General features: G+C 46.3%; 1 protein-coding gene across 6 annotated transcripts in view; it reads left to right on the top strand.

Moving 5' to 3' along the window:
- cadm2a (cell adhesion molecule 2a) overlaps positions 1-26,457 on the top strand; it is a 766,219-nt gene that overhangs the window by 689,274 nt on the left and 50,488 nt on the right. For 5 of the 6 annotated variants that reach the window (XM_036967529.1, XM_036967528.1, XM_036967532.1 and 2 more), the window contains one exon: positions 2,925-3,044. The exons of the other annotated variant lie outside the window; for it this stretch is intronic. In XM_036967529.1, coding sequence (XP_036823424.1) covers positions 2,925-3,044 — 120 coding nt within the window. The remainder of the gene's footprint in view (positions 1-2,924; positions 3,045-26,457) is intronic. 6 annotated transcript variants of the gene reach the window in all.

The following is a 26,457-nucleotide window of genomic DNA, read 5'->3' as shown; positions in this document are numbered from 1 at the left end:
CTCCAGTATTTACTATAGAATACTTCAGTATTTACTATAGAATACTTCAGTATTTACTATAGAATACTTCAGTATTTACTATAGAATACTCCAGTATTTACTATAGAATACTTCAGTATTTACTATAGAATACTTCAGTATTTACTATATAATACTTTAGTATTTACTATAGAATACTCCAGTATTTACTATAGAATACTCCAGTATTTACTATATAATACTCCAGTATTTACTATATAATACTACAGTTTACTATTGAATACTCCAGTATTTACTATAGAATTATGTACTGTAGTACACTGTACTATCCCTTCGATCATGCGTAGTACTTTCTATATAATTGTGTAGTATACTGTAGAATACCATAGTAGATACTACAGTAATGTCCACGAAAACACTACAGTTTTTTTTAACTGCTGTAAATTCAACAGTATTTGATTTGCATATACCCCGCCCATTCCCCTCCCCCATGATCCAGATTTGTGCCAACCATAAGTGAGAAGCCTTACATACCAAGTATAGACCAAAAGCAGAAGTGCTAAGTTATACAGTCAAACCCCTGTCCCACCTTCCTACAAGTTATGGACAATTAGCATTTTAGCAATGGCAATTTGAATGCACAAAGATACTGTGATGAGATCCTCAGGCCCGTTGTCATGTCATTTATCATCAGCCGTCACGGGCCCCATGTCGCAAGGATCTGTACACAATTCCTGGATGCTGAAAAACATTTGATTTAAAAGGCAGCCCCTTTCTCACCAACGCCACCAAGTGTGCCTATAGTTGTCATGTTTTTCAGCATCCAGGAATTGTGCCTGCATATTCACAGTTTGATATTTTAGTCTTGGTCCTGTAGGGCTTCCTCAAGAAGAAAGACTACACTTTTGTCAAAGGTCATTGAAAAAAAGTCTATGGTAAAAAGACCACAGCAGTGGCCAGCACCCGGGTCGATCTCTGCTTAGTCTTCACCTCATCAACCCGACATATGTCTCCAGTCTCCCCCCAGTCCCCAACAGTGTGGTGTGAATGTCCCCAGTCCCCAACAGTGTTGTGTGAATGTCCCCAGTCCCCAACAGTGTTGTATGAATGTCCCCAGTCCCCAACAGTGTTGTGTGAATGTCCCCAGTCACCAACAGTGTTGTGTGAATGTCCCCAGTCCCCAACAGTGTTGTGTGAATGTCCCCAGTCCCCAACAATGTTGTCTGAATGTCCCCAGTCCCCAACAGTGTGGTGTGAATGTCCCCAGTCCCCAACAGTGTGGTGTGAATGTCCCCAGTCCCCAACAGTGTTGTGTGAATGTCCCCAGTCCCCAACAGTGTGGTGTGAATGTCCCCAGTCCCCAACAGTGTGGTGTGAATGTCCCCAGTCCCCAACAGTGTTGTATGAATGTCCCCAGTCCCCAACAGTGTTGTATGAATGTCCCCAGTCCCCAACAGTGTTGTGTTAATGTCCCCAGTCCCCAACAGTGTTGTGTGAATGTCCCCAGTCCCCAACAGTGTGGTATGAATGTCCCCAGTCCCCAACAGTGTTGTGTGAATGTCCCCAGTCCCCAACAGTGTGGTGTGAATGTCCCCAGTCCCCAACAGTGTGGTGTGAATGTCCCCAGTCCCCAACAGTGTGGTGTGAATGTCCCCAGTCCCCAACAGTGTGGTGTGAATGTCCCCAGTCCCCAACAGTGTTGTATGAATGTCCCCAGTCCCCAACAGTGTTGTGTGAATGTCCCCAGTCCCCAACAGTGTGGTGTGAATGTCCCCAGTCCCCAACAGTGTGGTGTGAATGTCCCCAGTCCCAAACGGTGTTGTATGAATGTCCCCAGTCCCCAACAGTGTGGTGTGAATGTCCCCAGTCCCCAACAGTGTTGTGTGAATGTCCCCAGTCCCCAACAGTGTTGTGTGAATGTCCCCAGTCACCAACAGTGTTGTGTGAATGTCCCCAGTCCCCAACAGTGTTGTGTGAATGTCCCCAGTCCCCAACAGTGTTGTGTGAATGTCCCCAGTCCCCAACAGTGTGGTGTGAATGTCCCCAGTCCCAAACGGTGTTGTATGAATGTCCCCAGTCCCCAACAGTGTGGTGTGAATGTCCCCAGTCACCAACAGTGTTGTGTGAATGTCCCCAGTCCCCAACAGTGTTGTCTGAATGTCCCCAGTCCCCAACAGTGTGGTGTGAATGTCCCCAGTCCCCAACAGTGTGGTGTGAATGTCCCCAGTCCCCAACAGTGTGGTGTGAATGTCCCCAGTCCCCAACAGTGTGGTGTGAATGTCCCCAGTCCCCAACAGTGTGGTGTGAATGTCCCCAGTCCCCAACAGTGTTGTATGAATGTCCCCAGTCCCCAACAGTGTTGTGTTAATGTCCCCAGTCCCCAACAGTGTTGTGTGAATGTCCCCAGTCCCCAACAGTGTGGTATGAATGTCCCCAGTCCCCAACAGTGTTGTGTGAATGTCCCCAGTCCCCAACAGTGTGATGTGAATGTCCCCAGTCCCCAACAGTGTGGTGTGAATGTCCCCAGTCCCCAACAGTGTGGTGTGAATGTCCCCAGTCCCCAACAGTGTGGTGTGAATGTCCCCAGTCCCCAACAGTGTGGTGTGAATGTCCCCAGTCCCCAACAGTGTGGTGTGAATGTCCCCAGTCCCCAACAGTGTTTATTTTTTAAAATTAAATTAGATATTATTGTTTTGTCTTTAATTATGTTGTTTATCTACTTCCATGTTTTATGTTTTAGTAATTTGTATATTTTTGGTTGAATATGTTTACATATTTAAATGTATTATATTATCTAGTTGCTATGTTTATTATTCATGTATGTTTTACCAGTTTTGTTCTGATGTAACAGAGTCATTTTTCCATCATCACCTTGTTGCCTTTCCCTTCTTTATTTTGCCGTTGTTTTGTCTGTCCCTTTTATGTTTGTGTCTGTGTCCGTCCAGACGTCCCCAGCACCCTCCCTCCATCCACCACCCCACCTCCCCGCCCCACCCCACCAGACTCCACCGCCCCCTTAGACCCCCACCTGGCCTCCTCAGACCCTCCAAACACCAACAACAGAGGTACAGTACCACCTCACCCCACACCTCCTCTCCTTTCCTCTCCTCCTCTCTCCCTATAGTCTACTTTTCTTTCATTCTTTCTGCTCTCTTACCTCTCCTCTCCTCCTCTCTCCTCTCTCCTCTCCTCCTCTCTCCTCTCCTCCTTTCTCCCTATAGTCTACCTTTCTTTCATTCTTTCTGCTCTCTACCTCTCCTCTCTTCTGACCCTCGTTCTGTCTCTTCTATTCTTCTCCACCACTCAACTACAGAACATCTTCCTCCCTTTCCTTCCTCCCTTTCCTTCCTCTCTGTCCTTCCCCTCTTTCCTTCCATCCCCTTCCATCCTCTCTGTCCTTCCCCTCTTTCCTTCCCTCCCCTTCCATCCTAGCCTTAGCCAGGCTTTTCCCCTTCTGGTCCATGTCTCCCCTTCATACCTTAATGTTTGTTCTATAGAGAGTCTGGATTCTACAGTCAATGCTCTGGTGTTTCAGCAGGGGAATCTGTTGACTGGTCACTGTCTTCCTATCTTCCTGGTCTCATCAGGTACACAGTAGTGGGGGAGGGGGGGGGGGGGAAATCTCCCTGGTCTCATCAGGTACACAGTAGTGGGGGAGGGGGGGGGGGAAATCTCCCTGGTCTCATCAGGTACACAGTAGTGGGGGAGGGGGGGGGGGGGGGGGGAAATCTCCCTGGTCTCATCAGGTACACAGTAGTGGGGGAGGGGGGGGGGGGGGGAATCTCCCTGGTCTCATCAGGTACACAGTAGTGGGGGAGGGGGGGGGGGGGGAAATCTCCCTGGTCTCATCAGGTACACAGTAGTGGGGGAGGGGGGGGGGAAATCTCCCTGGTCTCATCAGGTACACAGTAGTGGGGGGGGAATCTCCCTGGTCTCATCAGGTACACAGTAGTGGGGGAGGGGGGGGGAAATCTCCCTGGTCTCATCAGGTACACAGTAGTGGGGGGGGAATCTCCCTGGTCTCATCAGGTACACAGTAGTGGGAGGGGGGGGATCTCCCTGGTCTCATCAGTACTCAGTAGTACAAATCTCCCTGAATCTTATTCCCTACAGGTCTCTGGTCCCAGGTAAGGCATTATATAGGGAATAGGTTGCAGTTTTGTCTCATATGACAGAAGGGCACAGGTTTTCTCTGTCTGGTTTGTTACACACACACACACACACACACACACACGGTTCGAAATAGTCCCAGATAGGGGTTATTTGGCAGAACTCTTTCTGTTGTTATATGGAACTCTTTTTTTTAAAGGTTCTATAAAGAACCGTGCTCATTAGGTTCTAAGCGGAACATGTATGGTTCTATAAAGAACCGTGCTCATTAGGTTCTAAGCGGAACATGTATGGTTCTATAAAGAACCATGCTCATTAGGTTCTAAGCGGAACATGTATGGTTCTATAAAGAACCCTGATCCTAAGGTTCCATGAAGAACCATTAAAACATGGTTGTATATATAGAACCTAAAAAGGGTTCCGTTATGGTTACAACCCTTTGTTATGGTTCTTTATAGAACGTTTATGGAGAATGGTTCTATAAAAAACCTTTTTCAATCACAAATGTTCTTTGCAAATCTCCGAAGAGAGATGTACACAAACCACGCCCCCTCGTGTTCTAATGATCTGCCTCCACTACATTATAATTATCACTAAGAGAGATGTACACAAACCACACCCCTCGTGTTCTAATGATCCGCCTCCACTACATTATAATTATCTCTAAGAGAGATGTACACAAACCACACCCCTCGTGTTCTAATGATCCACCTCCACTACATTATAATTATCACTAAGAGAGATGTACACAAACCACACCCCTCGTGTTCTAATGATCCACCTCCACTACATTATAATTATCACTAAGAGAGATGTACACAAACCACGCCCCCTCATGTTCTAATGATCCGCCTCCACTACATTATAATTATCACTAAGAGAGATGTACACAAACCACGCCCCCTCGTGTTCTAATGATCCGCCTCCACTACATTATAATTATCACTAAGAGAGATGTACACAAACCACGCCCCCTCGTGTTCTAATGATCCGCCTCCACTACATTATAATTATCACTAAGAGAGATGTACACAAACCACACCCCTCGTGTTCTAATGATCCGCCTCCACTACATTATAATTATCTCTAAGAGAGATGTACACAAACCACACCCCTCGTGTTCTAATGATCCACCTCCACTACATTATAATTATCACTAAGAGAGATGTACACAAACCACGCCCCCTCGTGTTCTAATGATCCGCCTCCACTACATTATAATTATCACTAAGAGAGATGTACACAAACCACGCCCCCTCATGTTCTAATGATCCGCCTCCACTACATTATAATTATCACTAAGAGAGATGTACACAAACCACGCCCCCTCATGTTCTAATGATCCGCCTCCACTACATTATAATTATCACTAAGAGAGATGTACACAAACCACGCCCCCTCGTGTTCTAATGATCCGCCTCCACTACATTATAATTATCACTAAGAGAGATGTACAGGGTGCTCTCTCTCTTTCTCTGTGGTACTGTGTACTGGGGTGTCCTGACCTCTCAGGGTGCTCTCTCTCTCTCTCTCTCTCTCTCTCTCTGTGTGTTACTGTGTACTGAGGTGTCCTGACCTCTCAGGGTGCTCGCTCTCTCTCTCTCTCTCTGTGTTACTGTGTACTGGGGTGTCCTAACCTAAATGTGTTATTGCTATTTCAAATGTTGCCCAGTCTGAGGAGATGGGTTACAGTATCTTTTAAATGTACCAGTTATCTTGCCCAAAGGTGTATGGCGAGTAATTTTCTGTTCTGTTGTCATCAGGAACTAGAATGTCAAGGAGTCACAATCGCGTTCATGTGTCATATCGATTTCATTCAATTCTTTTTTCTTTTTTTTTTAAATCGGTGAAATCATTAGAAACAGAGAAGAGAAAGGTGTTGACAGAGAGTTGTGTTGATAGTTGGTTTATCTCTGGCTGTTTGTATGTACTACAGGAGAGTTAGAGACCCACTGACACACGGCCCTGTTTCCAGTGATGCGTTAGCGCTATCCATCGAACTAGCGAGAGGTGTTGACAGTATCCGGGGTTTGTTTTACCCGGGAGGTCAACACACAACTTCTAACATGACGTGTCTCTGATGAGGGTTAAAATCACAACCTTCTTTTCACTCTAACTCTCCCTCTATCTCTTCCCCCCTCTCTCTCTCTCTCTCACTCTCTGTCTCCCCCCCTCTCTCTCTCTCACTCTCTCTCTCTGTCTCCCCCCCCTCTCTCTCTCTCTCTCTCTGTCTCTCTCCCTCTCCCCCCCTCTCTCTCTCTCTCTCCCCCTCTCTCTCTCTCTCCCCCTCTCTGTCTCTCTCTCTCTCTCTCTATCTCTGTCTCTCTCTCTCTCTCTGTCTCCCCCCCTCTCTCTGACTCTCTTTCTCTCTCTCTCCCTGTATCTGTCTCTCTCTCCCTGTATCTCTCCCCCCCTCTCTCTATATATATCTGCCCCCCCTTCTCTCTCTCTGTATCTCCCCCCTCTCTCTCTCCCTGTATCTCTGTCTCCCCCCTCTCTCTCTCTCTCCCTCTCTCCCTCCACCAACCCAGTCTTAATGGTCTTAATAACTCTTCAGTAGAGTATCAGGCAGACCATACAATTACACCACCGCCTTTCCCTCTCCTGTCCTCTCCTCTCCTCCCCTCTCATCCTCCTCTCCGCTCCTCCCTTCTCTGCACCCCGTAAAATCTGCCAAATGCAGTTTTATGGCTTGAAAATTAGCTATGACCTTTCCGAGAGGCTGGGAGGTTGAATAAAGCACACGGGTTTCTGGGACTTTTTAAATATTTACGAGTCACTTTTCATAATCCGACTTCCAGCCATCCCTTCTAGCCAATATCGCCCCAGAGAGCTCACTGTCACCACAGCGGCCCTGCCTTCCAGCCCCTTCTAGCCAATATCGCCCCAGAGAGCTCACTGTCTCCACAGCGACCCCCGATTAGTCATGCCTAGTGTGACTGAGTCTGCTGAGAAGACACTGGGAGAATAAGGCTGAGTCCTAAGCAGCACCCTATTACCTATATAGAGCCCTATGGCCCTGGTGAAAAGTAGTGCACTTTATAGGGAATTAGGATGCCATTTGAGAAGTAGATTCTCTGAGAATAAAATAAAATCCATCCTGTGCTTTTACTGCCAGAGACACTTTACTTTCTTCAAACCCATTAGCCTTTCCTCTGCGGAAAGAAAGGAACATAAGAGGGAAGAACGAGCGAACGAAGCCTTCACAGTGCTGCCTGTTCATTCAGAGGGCTGCCTGTTCCTTCGTAGTGCTGCCTGTTCCTTCACAGTGCTGCCTGTTCATTCAGAGGGCTGCCTGTTCCTTCACAGTGCTGCCTGTTCCTTCACAGGGCTGCCTGTTCATTCAGAGGGCTGCCTATTCCTTCACAGGGCTGCCTGTTCCTTCACAGGGCTGCCTGTTCCTTCACAGGGCTGCCTGTTCCTTCACAGGGCTGCCTGTTCCTTCACAGTGCTGCCTGTTCCTTCACAGTGCTGCCTGTTCCTTCACAGGGCTGCCTGTTCCTTCGTAGTGCTGCCTGTTCATTCAGAGGGCTGCCTGTTCCTTCACAGTGCTGCTTGTTCATTCATAGGGCTGCCTATCCTTCACAGTGCTGCCTGTTCATTCACAGTGCTGCCTGTTCCTTCACAGTGCTGCCTGTTCCTTCACAGGGCTGCCTGTTCCTTCACAGTGCTGCCTGTTCCTTCATAGGGCTGCCTATCCTTCACAGTGCTGCCTGTTCATTCAGAGGGCTGCCTGTTCCTTCACAGTGCTGCCTGTTCATTCAGAGGGCTGCCTTTTCATTCACAGTGCTCCCTGTCACTTCACAGGGCTGCCTGTTCCTTCACAGTGCTGCCTGCTCCTTCATAGGGCTGCCTGTTCATACACAGTGCTGCCTGTTCCTTCAGAGGGCTGCCTGTTCCTTCACAATGCTGCCTGTTCATTCAGAGGGCTGCCTGTTCCTTCACAGGGCTGCATGTTCCTTCACAGGGCTGCCTGTTCATTCAGAAGGCTGCCTGTTCATTCAGAGGGCTGCCTGTTCATTCAAAGGGCTGTCTGTTCCTTCACAGTGCAGCCTGTTCCTTCAGAGGGCTGCCTTTTCCTTCACAGTGCTCCCTGTCACTTCACAGGGCTGCCTGTTCCTTCAGAGGGCTGCCTGTTCCTTCAGAGGGCTGCCTGTTCCTTCACAGGGCTGCCTGTTCCTTCACAGGGCTGCCTGTTCCTTCACAGGGCTGCCTGTTCCTTCACAGGGCTGCCTGTTCCTTCACAGGGCTGCCTGTTCCTTCACAGGGCTGCCTGTTCATTCAGAGGGCTGCCTGTTCCTTCACAGGGCTGAACACTGAATTTCACGTGATGTGTTTTTAATTAAAAAACACGTTTTCATGTGTTAACATGTGTCCACAAGTGGAATCATGTGGTTTTTGTGTAAAGTGGGTGGAGTTATAGTTGAACATTCTCCTTCTAATGGCTTTTAACTCGGATCTCCCTCGAGTTCTGTCTGTCACTCAGTCGTGTTCATACACAACGAGCTTGTCCTCGTCCCCGAGATGCTACAGATTACACCTGCAAGCTCATTCTCTTATGGGAATAAGCCAGAAGGTGCCGATTCCGGCAGGTACCAGATTACATTTTGGACCTGGTGAAATGTGGAAGCTATTACCGTTCCGCTAGTTGCAACGTGAGCGTCTATTGCATCCTAGTAGGCAATGGCGTTGATGAGTAGTGTAAGCTGTGTATTCAGTCCAAGTGCTAGACACTCATCTGTAGTTATTTGTCTTTGAATGGCCCCTGTACAATAACCGGTTGACTAAAATATCACCCATAATACTTGTTTTGGATAGTAGTGCTCTACATTTTTTTCTCTCTCTCTCTAATGGCTGACTACCAGGAAGTTTGAAAAGACAGGCTGAGTGGGCAGGGAGCTTATATTCATGAGCACGCCTTGTCTGACAGCTCTTTGAAAACGCCTATGCCAAGCAACTTGTATTCAGAGTGAGCTGTGTTGCAGTGAAACCATCTCGAGCTAATTTGGTGAAACACGAAAAGCAACTCAAACAACATTGAAATTGCATCAGTGATGTCAACAACAAAAAAAAAAATTGTGTTATAGTGTCTCCCGTGTGTCTCTTGTGATGCGGTTCGCGGCAGCGCTGACGGATGTGTTGACATGACAACTGAGTCAGAGTTTGTAACGACAATTTCTACTTCAGCTGTTTTTTTTAATTTTTTGTATTATTATTGAATTGAATGATATCAGTCAATATGGGGAGGGAGAAACCCTGGGTATTCTGAACCAGGATCAGGTATCAGTCAATATGGGAGGGAGAAACCCTGGGTATTCTGGACCAGGATCACGTATCAGTCAATATGGGGAGGGAGAAACCCTGGGTATTCTGGACCAGGATCAGTCAATATGGGGAGGGAGAAACCCTGGGTATTCTGGACCAGGATCAGTCAATATGGGGAGGGAGAAACCCTGGGTATTCTGGACCAGGATCAGTCAATATGGGGAGGGAGAAACCCTGTGTATTCTGAACCAGGATCAGTCAATATGGGGAGGGAGAAACCCTGGGTATTCTGGACCAGGATCAGTCAATATGGGGAGGGAGAAACCCTGGGTATTCTGGACCAGGATCAGTCAATATGGGGAGGGAGAAACCCTGTGTATTCTGGACCAGGATCAGTCAATATGGGGAGGGAGAAACCCTGTGTATTCTGGACCAGGATCAGTCAATATGGGGAGGGAGAAACTCTGGGTATTCTGGACCAGGATCAGTCAATATGGGGAGGGAGAAACCCTGGGTATTCTGGACCAGGATCAGTCAATATGGGGAGGGAGAAACCCTGGGTATTCTGGACCAGGATCAGTCAATATGGGGAGGGAGAAACCCTGTGTATTCTGGACCAGGATCAGGTATCAGTCAATATGGGGAGGGAGAAACCCTGGGTATTCTGGACCAGGATCAGGTATCAGTCAATATGGGGAGGGAGAAACCCTGGGTATTCTGGACCAGGATCAGGTATCAGTCAATATGGAGAGGGAGAAACCCTGGGTATTCTGAACCAGGATCAGGTATCAGTCAATATGGGGAGGGAGAAACCCTGGGTATTCTGGACCAGGATCAGGTATCAGTCAATATGGGGAGGGAGAAACCCTGGGTATTCTGGACCAGGATCAGGTATCAGTCAATATGGGGAGGGAGAAACCCTGGGTATTCTGAACCAGGATCAGTCAATATTGGGAGGGAGAAACCCTGGGTATTCTGAACCAGGATCAGTCAATATGGGGAGGGAGAAACCCTGTGTATTCTGAACCAGGATCAGGTATCAGTCAATATGGGGAGGGAGAAACCCTGGGTATTCTGGACCAGGATCAGGTATCAGTCAATATGGGGAGGGAGAAACCCTGGGTATTCTGAACCAGGATCAGGTATCAGTCAATATTGGGAGGGAGAAACCCTGGGTATTCTGGACCAGGATCAGGTATCAGTCAATATGGGGAGGGAGAAACCCTGGGTATTCTGAAGCAGGATCAGTCAATATGGGGAGGGAGAAACCCTGGGTATTCTGGACCAGGATCAGGTATCAGTCAATATGGGGAGGGTGAAACCCTGGGTATTCTGAACCAGGATCAGTCAATATTGGGAGGGAGAAACCCTGGGTATTCTGAACCAGGATCAGTCAATATGGGGAGGGAGAAACCCTGTGTATTCTGAACCAGGATCAGGTATCAGTCAATATGGGGAGGGAGAAACCCTGGGTATTCTGGACCAGGATCAGGTATCAGTCAATATGGGGAGGGAGAAACCCTGGGTATTCTGAACCAGGATCAGGTATCAGTCAATATTGGGAGGGAGAAACCCTGGGTATTCTGGACCAGGATCAGGTATCAGTCAATATGGGGAGGGAGAAACCCTGGGTATTCTGAACCAGGATCAGGTATCAGTCAATATTGGGAGGGAGAAACCCTGGGTATTCTCGACCAGGATCAGGTATCAGTCAATATGGGGAGGGAGAAACCCTGGGTATTCTGAACCAGGATCAGGTATCAGTCAATATGGGGAGAGAGAAACCGTGGGTATTCTGAACCAGGATCAGGTATCAGTCAATATGGGGAGGGAGAAACCCTGGGTATTCTGGACCAGGATCAGTCAATATGGGGAGGGAGGAACCCTGTGTATTCTGAACCAGGATCAGGTATCAGTCAATATGTGGAGGGAGAAACCCTGTGTATTCTGAACCAGGATCAGGTATCAGTCAATATGGGGAGGGAGAAACCCTGGGTATTCTGAACCAGGATCAGGTATCAGTCAATATGGGGAGGGAGAAACCCTGGGTATTCTGAACCAGGATCAGGTATCAGTCAATATTGGGAGGGAGAAACCCTGTGTATTCTGAACCAGGATCAGGTATCAGTCAATATGAGGAGGGAGAAACCCTGGGTATTCTGGACCAGGATCAGGTATCAGTCAATATGGGGAGGGAGAAACCCTGGGTATTCTCGACCAGGATCAGGTATCAGTCAATATGAGGAGGGAGAAACCCTGGGTATTCTCGACCAGGATCAGGTATCAGTCAATATGGGAGAGAGAAACCCTGGGTATTCTGAACCAGGATCAGGTATCAGTCAATATGAGGAGGGAGAAACCCTGGGTATTCTGAACCAGGATCAGTCAATATGTGGAGGGAGAAACCCTGGGTATTCTGAACCAGGATCAGGTATCAGTCAATATGGGAGAGAGAAACCCTGGGTATTCTGAACCAGGATCAGGAATCAGTCAATATGGGGAGGGAGAAACCCTGGGTATTCTGGACCAGGATCAGGTATCAGTCAATATGGGAGAGAGAAACCCTGGGTATTCTGAACCAGGATCAGGTATCAGTCAATATGGGGAGGGAGAAACCCTGGGTATTCTGGACCAGGATCAGGTATCAGTCAATATGGGAGAGAGAAAACCTGGGTATTCTGAACCAGGATCAGGTATCAGTCAATATGGGGAGAGGGAAATCCTTGGTATTCTGAACCAGGATCAGGTATCAGTCAATATGGGGAGGGAGAAACCCTGGGTATTCTGAACCAGGATCAGTCAATATTGGGAGGGAGAAACCCTGGGTATTCTGAACCAGGATCAGTCAATATTGGGAAGGAGAAACCCTGTGTATTCTGAACCAGGATCAGGTATCAGTCAATATGGGGAGGGAGAAACCCTGGGTATTCTGGACCAGGATCAGGTATCAGTCAATATGGGGAGGGAGAAACCCTGGGTATTCTGAACCAGGATCAGGTATCAGTCAATATTGGGAGGGAGAAACCCTGGGTATTCTGGACCAGGATCAGGTATCAGTCAATATGGGGAGGGAGGAACCCTGTGTATTCTGAACCAGGATCAGGTATCAGTCAATATGTGGAGGGAGAAACCCTGTGTATTCTGAACCAGGATCAGGTATCAGTCAATATGGGGAGGGAGAAACCCTGGGTATTCTGAACCAGGATCAGGTATCAGTCAATATGGGGAGGGAGAAACCCTGGGTATTCTGAACCAGGATCAGGTATCAGTCAATATTGGGAGGGAGAAACCCTGTGTATTCTGAACCAGGATCAGGTATCAGTCAATATGAGGAGGGAGAAACCCTGGGTATTCTGGACCAGGATCAGGTATCAGTCAATATGGGGAGGGAGAAACCCTGGGTATTCTCGACCAGGATCAGGTATCAGTCAATATGAGGAGGGAGAAACCCTGGGTATTCTCGACCAGGATCAGGTATCAGTCAATATGGGAGAAACCCTGGGTATTCTGAACCAGGATCAGGTATCAGTCAATATGGGGAGGGAGAAACCCTGGGTATTCTGAACCAGGATCAGTCAATATGTGGAGGGAGAAACCCTGGGTAGTCTGAACCAGGATCAGGTATCAGTCAATATGGGAGAGAGAAACCCTGGGAATTCTGAACCAGGATCAGGTATCAGTCAATATGGGGAGGGAGAAACCCTGGGTATTCTGGACCAGGATCAGGTATCAGTCAATATGGGAGAGAGAAACCCTGGGTATTCTGAACCAGGATCAGGTATCAGTCAATATGGGGAGGGAGAAACCCTGGGTATTCTGAACCAGGATCAGTCAATATGTGGAGGGAGAAACCCTGGGTATTCTGAACCAGGATCAGGTATCAGTCAATATGGGGAGGGAGAAACCCTGGGTATTCTGGACCAGGATCAGGTATCAGTCAATATGTGGAGGGAGGAACCCTGGGTATTCTGGACCAGGATCAGTCAATATGAGGAGGGAGAAACCCTGTGTATTATGGACCAGGATCAGGTATCAGTCAATATGGGAGAGAGAAACCCTGGGTATTCTGAACCAGGATCAGGTATCAGTCAATTTTGGGAGGGAGAAACCCTGGGTATTCTGGACCAGGATCAGGTATCAGTCAATATGGGAGAGAGAAACCCTGGGTATTCTGAACCAGGATCAGGTATCAGTCAATATGGGGAGGGAGAAACCCTGGGTATTCTGAACCAGGATCAGTCAATATGTGGAGGGAGAAACCCTGGGTATTCTGAACCAGGATCAGGTATCAGTCAATATGGGAGAGAGAAACCCTGGGTATTCTGAACCAGGATCAGGTATCAGTCAATATGGGGAGGGAGAAACCCTGGGTATTCTGGACCAGGATCAGGTATCAGTCAATATGGGAGAGAGAAACCCTGGGTATTCTGAACCAGGATCAGGTATCAGTCAATATGGGGAGGGAGAAACCCTTGGTATTCTGAACCAGGATCAGTCAATATGTGGAGGGAGAAACAATGGGTATTCTGCACCAGGATCAGGTATCAGTCAATATGGGGAGGGAGAAACCCTGGGTATTCTGGACCAGGATCAGGTATCAGTCAATATGGGGAGGGAGAAACCCTGGGTATTCTGGACCAGGATCAGTCAATATGGAAAGGGAGAAACCCTGGGTATTCTGAACCAGGATCAGGTATCAGTCAATATGGGAGGGAGAAACCCTGTGTATTCTCGACCAGGATCAGGTATCAGTCAATATGGGAGAGAGAAACCCTGTGTATTCTGAACCAGGATCAGGTATCAGTCAATATGGGGAGGGAGAAACCCTGGGTATTCTGAACCAGGATCAGGTATCAGTCAATATGGGAGGGAGAAACCCTGTGTATTCTCGACCAGGATCAGGTATCAGTCAATATGGGAGAGAGAAACCCTGTGTATTCTGAACCAGGATCAGGTATCAGTCAATATGGGGAGGGAGAAACCCTGGGTATTCTGAACCAGGATCAGGTATCAGTCAATATTGGGAGGCAGAAACCCTGTGTATTCTGAACCAGGATCAGGTATCAGTCAATATGAGGAGGGAGAAACCCTGGGTATTCTGGACCAGAATCAGGTATAAGTCAATATGGGGAGGGAGAAACCCTGGGTATTCTCGACCAGGATCAGGTATCAGTCAATATGAGGAGGTAGAAACCCTGGGTATTCTCGACCAGGATCAGGTATCAGTCAATATGGGGAGGGAGAAACCCTGGGTATTCTCGACCAGGATCAGGTATCAGTCAATATGGGGAGGGAGAAACCCTGTGTATTCTCGACCAGGATCAGGTATCAGTCAATATGGGGAGGGAGAAACCCTGTGTATTCTGAACCAGGATCAGGTATCAGTCAATATGGGGAGGGAGAAACCCTGTGTATTCTGAACCAGGATCAGTCAATATAGGGAGGGAGAAACCCTATGTATTCTGAACCAGGATCAGTCAATATGGGGAGGGAGAAACCCTGGGTATTCTGGACCAGGATCAGGTATCAGTCAATATGGGAGGGAGAAACCCTGTGTATTCTCGACCAGGATCAGGTATCAGTCAATATGGGAGAGAGAAACCCTGTGTATTCTGAACCAGGATCAGGTATCAGTCAATATGGGGAGGGAGAAACCCTGGGTATTCTGACGCAGGATCAGTCAATATGAGGAGGGAGAAACCCTGGGCATTCTGAAGCAGGATCAGTCAATATGAGGAGGGAGAAACCCTGGGTATTCTGAACCAGGATCAGGTATCAGTCAATATGGGGAGGGAGAAACCCTGGGTATTCTGAAGCAGGATCAGTCAATATGAGGAGGGAGAAACCCTGGGTATTCTGAACCAGGATCAGGTATCAGTCAATATGGGGAGGGAGAAACCCTGGGTATTCTGAACCAGGATCAGATATCAGTCAATATGGGGAGGGAGAAACCCTGGGTATTCTGGACCAGGATCAGGTATCAGTCAATATGGGAGGGAGAAACCCTGTGTATTCTCGACCAGGATCAGGTATCAGTCAATATGGGAGAGAGAAACCCTGTGTATTCTGAACCAGGATCAGGTATCAGTCAATATGGGGAGGGAGAAACCCTGGGTATTCTGACGCAGGATCAGTCAATATGAGGAGGGAGAAACCCTGGGTATTCTGAAGCAGGATCAGTCAATATGAGGAGGGAGAAACCCTGGGTATTCTGAACCAGGATCAGGTATCAGTCAATATGGGGAGGGAGAAACCCTGGGTATTCTGAAGCAGGATAAGTCAATATGAGGAGGGAGAAACCCTGGGTATTCTGAACCAGGATCAGGTATCAGTCAATATGGGGAGGGAGAAACCCTGGGTATTCTGAACCAGGATCAGGTATCAGTCAATATGGGGAGGGAGAAACCCTGGGTATTCTGAAGCAGGATCAGTCAATATGAGGAGGGAGAAACCCTGGGTATTCTGAACCAGAATCAGGTATCAGTCAATATGGGGAGGGAGAAACCCTGGGTATTCTGGACCAGGATCAGGTATCAGTCAATATGGGAGGGAGAAACCCTGTGTATTCTCGACCAGGATCAGGTATCAGTCAATATGGGAGAGAGAACCCCTGTGTATTCTGAACCAGGATCAGGTATCAGTCAATATGGGGAGGGAGAAACCCTGGGTATTCTGAACCAGGATCAGGTATCAGTCAATATGGGGAGGGAGAACCCCTGGGTATTCTGAACCAGGATCAGGTATCAGTCAATATGGGGAGGGAGAAACCCTGGGTATTCTGAACCAGGATCAGGTATCAGTCAATATGGGGAGGGAGAAACCCTGGGTATTCTGAAGCAGGATCAGTCAATATGAGGAGGGAGAAACCCTGGGTATTCTGAACCAGAATCAGGTATCAGTCAATATGGGGAGGGAGAAACCCTGGGTATTCTGAACCAGGATCAGTCAATATGAGGAGGGAGAAACCCTGGGTATTCTGAACCAGGATCAGGTATCAGTCAATATGGGGAGGGAGAAACCCTGTGTATTCTGAACCAGGATCAGGTATCAGTCAATATGGGGAGGGAGAAACCCTGGGTATTCTGGACCAGGATCAGTCAATATGGGGAGGGAGAAACCCTGTGTATTCTGGACCAGGATCAGGTATCAGTCAATATGGGGAGGGAGAAACCCTGTGTATTCTGGACCAGGATCAGTCAATATGGGGAGGGAGAAACCCTGGGTATTCTGAACCAGAATCAGGTATCAGTCAATATGGGGAGGGAGAAACCCTGGGTATTCTGAACCAGGATCAGGTATCAGTCAATATGGGGAGGGAGAAACCCTGGGTATTCTGAACCAGGATCAGGTATCAGTCAATATGGGGAGGGAGAAACCCTGGGTATTCTGGACCAGGATCAGTTAATATGGGGAGGGAGGAACCCTGGGTATTCTGAACCAGGATCAGGTATCAGTCAATATGGGAGGGAGAAACCCTGGGTATTCTGGACCAGGATCAGGTATCAGTCAATATGGGAGGGAGAAACCCTGGGTATTCTGAACCAGCATCGGGGAACTAATACTGTATACGGGACACCAGACAGGAAGATATAAACACTCTGACATGTTACCATGGTAGCCCCATTACTTCCAGACAGGAGGGTATGAACATTCTGATATGTTACCATGGTAGCCCCATTACTTCCAGACAGGAAGGTATGAACACAGACATGTTACCATGGTAGCCCCATTACTTTCAGACAGGAAGGTATAAACACTCTGACATGTTACCATGGTAACCACATTACCACCAGACAGGAAGGTATGACCACTCTGACATGTTACCATGGTAACCACATTACCACCAGACAGGAAGGTATGAACACTGACATGTTACCATGGCAACCACATTACCACCAGACTGGAAGGTATGAACACTGACATGTTACCAAGGTAGCCACATTACCACCAGGTCAAAATGTCGATAGGCACAGTTTCTGTATCGGCCTCAGAATGACAATGAAAGATGATAGGAGAACAGCGTTCTATTAGCAGAACACTGCTTCTGTGCTGTTATTTAAAACTTTGTTTATTCTACAATGGACTTGTTACCTATTCAAAGCTTCCTCCGGCATGTGACCATACTGTACATCTATCTGCCTGTAGTTATTGAACTCAATCTGCAGGAGGTTTGTTTGTAGTGATTGAGTAGGGTAGGGGGGAGGAACAGCTGCGGGGCAAGGTTCTGACAGATGGGTGTGTTCTGGAGCTGGGCAAACAAGCTTTTAGTCTCATGGCAGTGAAGTCCTGTGTGCTACAGTATACAGAAAGGAAAATAATCTGTCTAACGGTTAAGGGCGGGAGTTGCCTGTACTGTAGCTAGGCTGCCTGTACCGTAGCTAGGTCTACTGCTAGCTCGTTCTACTGTAGCTAGATCTACTGTTAGCTTGTTCTACTGTAGCTAGGTCTACTGTTAGCTTGTTCTAGTGTAGCTAGATCTACTGTTAGCTTGTTCTACTGTAGCTAGGTCTACTGCTAGCTTGTTCTACTGTAGCTAGGTCTACTGTTAGCTTGTTCTACTGTAGCTAGGTCTACTGCTAGCTTGTTCTACTGTAGCTAGGTCTACTGCTAGCTTGTTCTGCTGTAGCTAGATCTACTGTTAGCTTGTTCTACTGTAGCTAGGTCTACTGTAGCTAGGTCTACTGTTAGCTAGGTCTACTGTTAGCTTGTTCTACTGTAGCTAGATCTACTGCTAGCTTGTTCTACTGTAGCTAGGTGTACTGCTAGCTTGTTCTACTGTAGCTAGATCTACTGTTAATTGTTCTACTGTAGCTAGGTATATAGTTAGCTTGTTCTACTGTAGCTAGGTCTACTGTTAGCTTGTTCTACTGTAGCTAGATCTACTGCTAGCTTGTTCTACTGTAGCTAGGTATATAGTTAGCTTGTTCTACTGTAGCTAGGTCTACTGTTAGCTTGTTCTACTTTTGCTAGGTATATAGTTAGCTTGTTCTACTGTCGCTAGATCTACTCCTAGCTTGTTCTACTGTAGCTAGGTCTACTGCTAGCTTGTTCTACTGTCGCTAGGTCTACTGTTAGGTTGTTCTACTGTCGCTAGTTAAGTGCCTTACTGAAGGGCACGCCGATAGATTTTTTTTAAACCTTTCGGTTACTGGCCTAATGCTCTTTACCGCTTGGCTACCTGCTGGATGTGCTAGTATATGTAGTGGAGAAGGATGTATCTTTGGTAAGGGTTAAGGACTGGGGTTAAGGCTGTCTTACCTCTACTGTAGCTAGTTATTCTACTGTAGCTAGTTATACTACAGTAGCTAGTTGTATTGCTGTAGGTAGTTGTTCTACTGTAGCTAGTTGTTCTACTGTAGCTAGTTGTACTTCTGTAGCTAGTAGTATTGCTGTAGGTAGTTGTTCTACTGTAGCTAGTTGTACTGTTGTATCTAGTTGTTCTACTGTAGCTAGTTGTTCTACTGTAGCTAGTTGTACTTCTGTAGCTAGTAGTATTGCTGTAGGTAGTTGTTCTACTGTAGCTAGTTGTTCTACTGTAGCTAGTTGTACTACTGTGGCTAGTTGACCTACTGTAGCTAGTTGTATTGCTGTAGCTAGTTGTTCTACTGTAGCTAGTTGTACTGCTGTAGCTAGTAGTATTGCTGTAGGTAGTTGTTCTACTGTAGCTAGTTGTACTGTTGTATCTAGTTGTTCTACTGTAGCTAGTTGTACTTCTGTAGCTAGTAGTATTGCTGTAGCTAGTTGTTCTACTGTAGCTAGTTGTTCTACTGTAGCTAGTTGTACTTCTGTAGCTAGTAGTATTGCTGTAGGTAGTTGTTCTACTGTAGCTAGTTGTTCTACTGTAGCTAGTTGTACTACTGTGGCTAGTTGACCTACTGTAGCTAGTTGTATTGCTGTAGCTAGTTGTTCTACTGTAGCTAGTTGTACTGCTGTAGCTAGTAGTATTGCTGTAGGTAGTTGTTCTACTGTAGCTAGTTGTACTGTTGTATCTAGTTGTTCTACTGTAGCTAGTTGTACTGCTGTAGCTAGTTGTCCTGCTGTAGCTAGTTGTCCTGCTGTAGCTAGTTGTCCTGCTGTAGCTAGTTGTCCTGCTGTAGCTAGTTGTAATACTGTAGCTAGTTGTACTGCTGTAGCTAGTTGTATTGCTGTAGCTAGTTGTACTGCTGTAGCTAGTAGTATTGCTGTAGGTAGTTGTTCTACTGTAGCTAGTTGTACTGTTGTATCTAGTTGTTCTTCTGTAGCTAGTTGTAATACTGTAGCTAGTTGACCTGCTGTAGCTAGTTGTCCTGCTGTAGCTAGTTGTAATACTGTAGCTAGTTGTACTGCTGTAGCTAGTTGTAATACTGTAGCTAGTTGTAATACCGTAGCTAGTTGTGCTATATTGGGAATAGGGTGCCATAGGGCTCTGATCTCATTATTTTGAAGGAATTTGAATGAGAGCCCTTTAATGTGGTGTTCTTTAAACGCAGGCTTGTAGGTGAACCAGGGAATAATGTAGCCAGCACTCTGACATGGTACATGGAATTACTGACATTGCAACCGGCTAGTACATACTGTATTTTTAGCAGTGAACCCTTAGCTATGTAATTTAGCAGGTTAAAGTAATGTCCAGCTAGAACATTAGGACAGTGAGATGAACAGCATGGAAAGCCAGGGGACAGTACAGCATGGAAAGCCAGGGGACAGTACAGCATGGAAAGCCAGGGGACAGTACAGCATGGAAAACCAGGAAACAGTGAGATGAACAGCATGGAAAGCCAGGGGACAGTACAGCATGGAAAGCCAGGGGACAGTACAGCATGGAAAGCCAGGGGACAGTACAGCGTGGAAAGCCAGGGGACAGTACAGCATGGAAAGCCAGGGGACAGTACAGCATGGAAAGCCAGGGGACAATGAGGTGAACAGTATGGAAAGCCAGGGACAGTACAGCATGGAAAGCCAGGGGACAGTACAGCGTGGAAAGCCAGGGGACAGTACAGCATGGAAAGCCAGGGGACAGTACAGCATGGAAAGCCAGGGGACAGTACAGCGTGGAAAGCCAGGGGACAGTACAGCATGGAAAGCCAGGGGACAGTACAGCATGGAAAGCCAGGGGACAGTACAGCATGGAAAGCCAGGGGACAGTACAGCGTGGAAAGCCAGGGGACAGTACAGCATGGAAAGCCAGGGGACAGTACAGCGTGGAAAGCCAGGGGACAGTACAGCATGGAAAGCCAGGGGACAGTACAGCATGGAAAGCCAGGGGACAGTACAGCGTGGAAAGCCAGGGGACAGTACAGCATGGAAAGCCAGGGGACAGTACAGCATGGAAAGCCAGGGGACAGTACAGCATGGAAAGCCAGGGGACAGTACAGCATGGAAAGCCAGGGGACAGTACAGCATGGAAAGCCAGGGGACAGTACAGCAGATTTAAACTCTATAGCTTTCATCAAGGGACGTTTCTTTCACTTGGTAGACTTCCTTTATATTCCCCACATCATTATAACACTGTGTCACAGAGACAGGGTGGATTATTGATAGACCCTAGCTGTGTCTAATGGGGAGAGGTATTTTCAAATAATGACTCTATAAACTGACTGACATTGTAGTTATTAGGGGTGTGAAGATCAATGATTGAAATATCTCACGTTAAACCGCGGTCCGACCGTCATTGTAAATAAGAATTTGTTCTTAACTGACTTGCCCTAGTTAAAATAAAGGTTTCATTTAAAATTAAAATTAAAAACCGTTAACAACAGTGTCACTGAGCAACGAGAGGATACACAATCCAGGAAGTAGCTAGCTATGAAAAGATTGTTAGCTCAGAGCAGATATCGTAGCACAGGTCTTCTTCTCTGCTCTGAATACCTCATATAAGAGAGGAGAACCGAAGAGGGTATAAGCCGAAGAGGGTCTAACGATTAGTTATTTTCAACAGACTAATGTTCTGGAATTCTGAGGTCGGAACTTAGAGGCTTCCGAAGAATGTCACCATAATTTAGAAATGTCTCGTATATGTCCGATCATAAGGATATATCTCTCTGTGTCCTTAACCCTGCTGGCTTCTCCCATTTAGTCGATGTACCTCTTGGGGGCTAGCCTTTTGTTGGAGCTTGATAGGCAGATCGGAATGAATACGGAATACCTTAAATTCCTCAGAGATCCTTAACTACATATTTCCCTTCCCATCGATATGGCTTTTAATGGAAAGGAGAAGAGGTGGGGTGGGGGGACATTGAGAGGAGGTGGGGGGGAGTAGATAGGGGGAAAGAGAGGGTAGGAGAAGAGGTGAGGTGGGGGGCATTGAGAGGAGGTGGGGCGGGGGGGGCATTTAGTGGAGGGTAGGTTTTTCCTCCACTTAGTCCATCCTCTCCCCCCTCTCTCTTCATCCTCCCCCCCTCTCTCTCCATCCTTTCCCCCCCTCTCCATCCCCCCCTCTCTCTCCATCCTCTCCCCCCACTCTCCACCCCCCATCTCTCTCCACCCCCCCTCTCTCTCCACCCCCCCCCCCCCCTCTCTCTCTCCATCCTCCTCTCCAACCCTCTTTCTCTCGTCTCCAGGAATTAAAAAGCTCATCAATGTAATATTATATATTATTTGTATATATATATATATTTTTTTTTTTTTTAAACATTTATTTAACCAGGCATGTAAATTCATCACAAATTCTTATTTACAATGATGGCCTGGCAATAGTCAAAAGGTGTCCTGTGGTGGGGTTATAGCTGATGATTTAAGATGCTTCAGGGCTCTGTGTTATTTCCGCAGCGAAAAGAAACAGAGAAATCATTACACCCTTCAGGCTGAAGGGGAATATAAATCCCAACTAATAGTTGCCTCTATTCATTACGGCACAAGACACTTTAAGTAATCCTTGGGGAATCGTTGGCACACACACACACACACACACACACACACACACACACACACACACACACACACACACACACCGGCAAGAAAGGAGGTCTAATTTGCTGGAATGAGTCTTTTATTCGTTCAATTATTCGTTCTCTCTGTTTCTGTCCCCTGGGGTGGGGGGGGGGTGGGGATTATTAAACTGATGATGTCATCGCCTTCACGGCGGCCCCTAGAGATCAGCCAGACTAGGTTGTCCTTAAAAGGGCAAAGGGTCATGAATTGTAAAAATATATATATATTTAACTAGGCAAGTCAGTTAAGAACAAATTCATATATACAATGACGGCCTACCAAAAGGCCTCCTGCGGGGATGGGGGTTGGGATTCAAATAAATAAATAAATACAATATAAATATGGGACAAAACACACATCACAACAAGAGAGACACCACAACACTACGTAAAGAGAGACCTAAAACAACAACAGAGCATGGCAGCAACACATGACAACAACAACGTGGTAGCAACACAACATGGTAGAAGCAGAAAACATGGTACAAACATTATTGGGCACAGACAACAGCACCAAGGGCAAGAAGGTAGAGACGACAATACATCACACAAAGCAGCCACAACTGTCATCTTTGAATGAAGAGATTGAGATAAATCTGTCCAGTTTGAGTGTTTGTTGCAGCTCGTTCCAGTCGCTAGCTGCAGAGAACTGAAAAGAGGAGCGACCCAGAGATGTGTGTGCTTTGGGGATCTTTAACAGAATGTGACTGGCAGAACGGGTGTTTGTATGTGGAGGATGGGGGCTGGTAGTAGATATCTCAGAAAGGGTGGAGTGATGCTTAAGAGGGTTTTATAAATAAGCATCAACCAGTGGGTCTTGCGACGGGTTTACGAAGATGACCAGTTTTACAAGAAAGAGCGAGAAGGAAACCAAGCGGCCATAGTGTTTTTCAGCCTATTTATTAACATTTGATTGGTTGGATAATAATTACAGTTGTTTAAACAATCATAAACTAAGTTTACTGGAACATGACAGACAGCTAAAGGAAGCCTAATGTTTTTGTTGTTGTTGTTGAAAGCTTGCCATTTATTGAGATATTTAATTTCTGTTGTCAACACTGTCACCACGATACAATAGCCTAGAAATGTTAGTCGAAAGGTGGCTCTGAAAAGTGGAGACAAGGGAGCCATGGCAGTGGGACAATGTTTTATTTTTGGCGGGGGTGGGGGGTGACTGTCTCCGCTCTGCTGATGAGTATTTTTCTCCGCTCATACAGGAGTAATAAAGGCCCAGTGTACTAACAAAAGTACAAGCACCCTCCTTACCCTTACTCCCCGTGGCTATTGAGGGAGCTCAAGTCTACAGGAAGCCCCAGGTCCGAATCAGCGTATTTAATTTCCCATGTCCACCAGCTTTGCACAGTTTCTATATTGACATATCTCCCCATCTAGCTGTTCATTTCATTAGCTAGCTAAACTAGCGATTGCTTTGTTTATTTTATTAGTAGCCTATATTTTGAGAGGTGGAAATGCGCGTACCTATAGCCCTGGTTGGTACCCATTGGTTATGTGGGCTGCCAACTTCTCTCTCTATCTCTCTGTCTGTTTGTCTCTCTCTCTCTCTCTCTCTGTCTCTCTCTCTGTCTCTCTCTTTCTTTCTCTCTCTCTCTTTCTCTCTCTGTCTCTCTCTCTCTATCTCTCTTTCTCTCTCTCTCTGTCTCCTCTCTCTCTCTCTCTCTCTCACTCACTCACTCACTCACTCACTCACTCACTCACTCACTCACTCACTCACTGTGTTGTCACTCAAGTAATGTCTTGAATAATAGTAAGATGAGTTTTCTAGACCGTGGTGTGTTTTCTAAGATGAGACCGCGGCAGCTAGCATCTCTCTCTCTCTCTCTCTCTCTCTCTCTCTCTCTCTCTCTCTCTCTCTCTCTCTCTCTCTCTCTCTCTCTCTCACGGCAACTAGCATTCAGAGCTCCCAGTCAGTACACTCTTAGGTAAAAAAGGTGCTAAGTAGAACAATACAGAGTTCTTTGGTTCCAAAAGGAACCCTTTTTTTGTGCTGGGTAGAACCCTTTGCAGATAATTATACCTAGAACCCTCTATGAAAGGTTCCACCAGCCTTATTAGCCTTTAAAATGTAATTATATCTGTCAATACCTTACATATATATATATATATATATATATATATATATATATATATATAAGGCTTGTCTTTGAGGGTGTAGTTATACCATAACACAGTGGTGATAGGAAACTCCTGGTTTACAGGCCACATCAGGCCTATAAGTCACATTGTGCTGTCTTCCCAAGTGATGTGTTATTCCTATTGGAATCCAGCCATAGTTAGGTTATCCAACAAGTAGGGATGTTAGGTTTGATACTGGAGCTCTGAGGCACTGTGTCGAAATCGCTATGCATCTGTAACGGATGTGAAACGGCTAGCTTAGTTAGCGGTGCGTGCTAAATAGCGTTTCAATTGGTGACGTCACTTGCTCTGAGACCTTGAAGTAGTAGTTCCCCTTGCTCTGCAAGAGCCGCGGCTTTTGTGGAGTGATGGGTAACGATGCTTCGTGGGGTGACTGTTGTTGATGTGTGCAGAGGGTCCCTGGTTCACGCCCTGGTATGGGCGAGGGGACGGTCTAAAGTTATACTGTTACATTCACATTCATTCATATACTGTTATATTCACTTTAACAGAAGTACATCATCAATGAGCTTCAGCAAGCTTCACATTCCAGCTCAGGCTTCATCCGTACAAACTCTAGCAGGCTTGTAATTGAGCATGCATGTCCCACGTGGCTAGTTGAACTCAGAACTCTTCATTGATGACAATGCTGAAACATCAATTCACGAGCCAATCAGAACTCTTCATTGATGACAATGCTGAAACATCAATTCACGAGCCAATCAGAACTCTTCATTGATGACAATGCTGAAACATCAATCCATGAGCCAATCAGGGCCACATTTTAATTTGTTCCTAAATCAAATAATAGTTATATTAACAATTCAGCAGGCTGTATTATGAAACAGGCTCTTATTTCATTATATATTTTGTATTTATTTCGTTAATGCCATCTTTGGTATGCTTATCACTGCACCAACATTTCGTTTTTTTATTATGGCATACTTAAGTGTTACATTGTGTGAAGTTTAAAATGCATTCTGTCATTACTAAATGTGTAATGTCATGTATTTTAACACTACAAGTATAAACACACATTTCTTGGGGGGGGGGGGGGGGGGGGGGGATTAATAGAATATTATATTCAGTCCTCTTCCTCAAATGAAGAGGATGATGATGCGATCTTTGCAAGAGGGCCATTTCATTCATGGTAAGTGGAGTTATCCCCGAGTTATCACGTGAGTTATCCTGTGAGTTAGCCCTGAGTTAGCCGTGAGTTAGCCGTGAGTTAGCCGTGAGTTAGCCGTGAGTTATCCCGTGAGTTATCCCGTGAGTTATGCTGTGAGTTATGCTGTGAGTGATCCCGTGAGTTATCCCGTGAGTTATCCCGTGAGTTATCCCGTGAGTTATGCTGTGAGTTATGCTGTGAGTTAGCCCTGAGTTAGCCCTGAGGTAGCCCTGAGGTAGCCCTGAGTTAGCCCTGAGTTAGCAGTGAGGTAGCCCTGAGTTAGCCCTGAGTTAGCCTGCCCTGGAGCATGTTAGTTCTGAATGATTTGTTGCCATAGTGATATACCTGGCTAAAGGTTGAGCCCCATTCATGTAACTGGTTATCACTAGTTAAACTCAAGAGTTAACCAAAACCACCTGCCTAACTCCTCAAACCTGCTTCAGAAGATACACATCGGGCCTTAGTTAGCATCGGGGAGGGTAAAACTGATCGTAGATCAGTGCATTACAGTGCATCCCCATGTTTGTTTTGTAACAGTTTGTTTTTGCTCCTTTGCCACCCCCAGTATCTCTAGTATCTCGCCTAGTATCTCTACATTCATCATCTGTACATCTGTCACTCCAGTGTTGAATTGCTAAATTGTAATTATTTCACCACTACGGCCGATTTATAGCTTTATCTCCCTAATCTGAGTACTTTTGCACACACTGTATATGGACTTTATTTTTCTATTGTGTTATTGACTGTAAGCTTTGTTTTTTTCCATGTGTAATTATATATTAATTATATATTAATTATATATATTTATTATATTATTAATATTCCTCTGTGTTGTTGTTTGTTGTTTGTTTATTCCATGTGTAACTCTGCGTTGTTGTTTGTGTCAAACTGCTT

Source organism: Oncorhynchus mykiss, chromosome Y, assembly GCF_013265735.2.
Source record: "Oncorhynchus mykiss isolate Arlee chromosome Y, USDA_OmykA_1.1, whole genome shotgun sequence".
Taxonomy (NCBI): domain Eukaryota; kingdom Metazoa; phylum Chordata; class Actinopteri; order Salmoniformes; family Salmonidae; genus Oncorhynchus; species Oncorhynchus mykiss.
The sequence above is the reverse complement of the archived record's forward strand: the minus strand, read 5'-3'. Positions and strand labels throughout refer to the sequence as shown.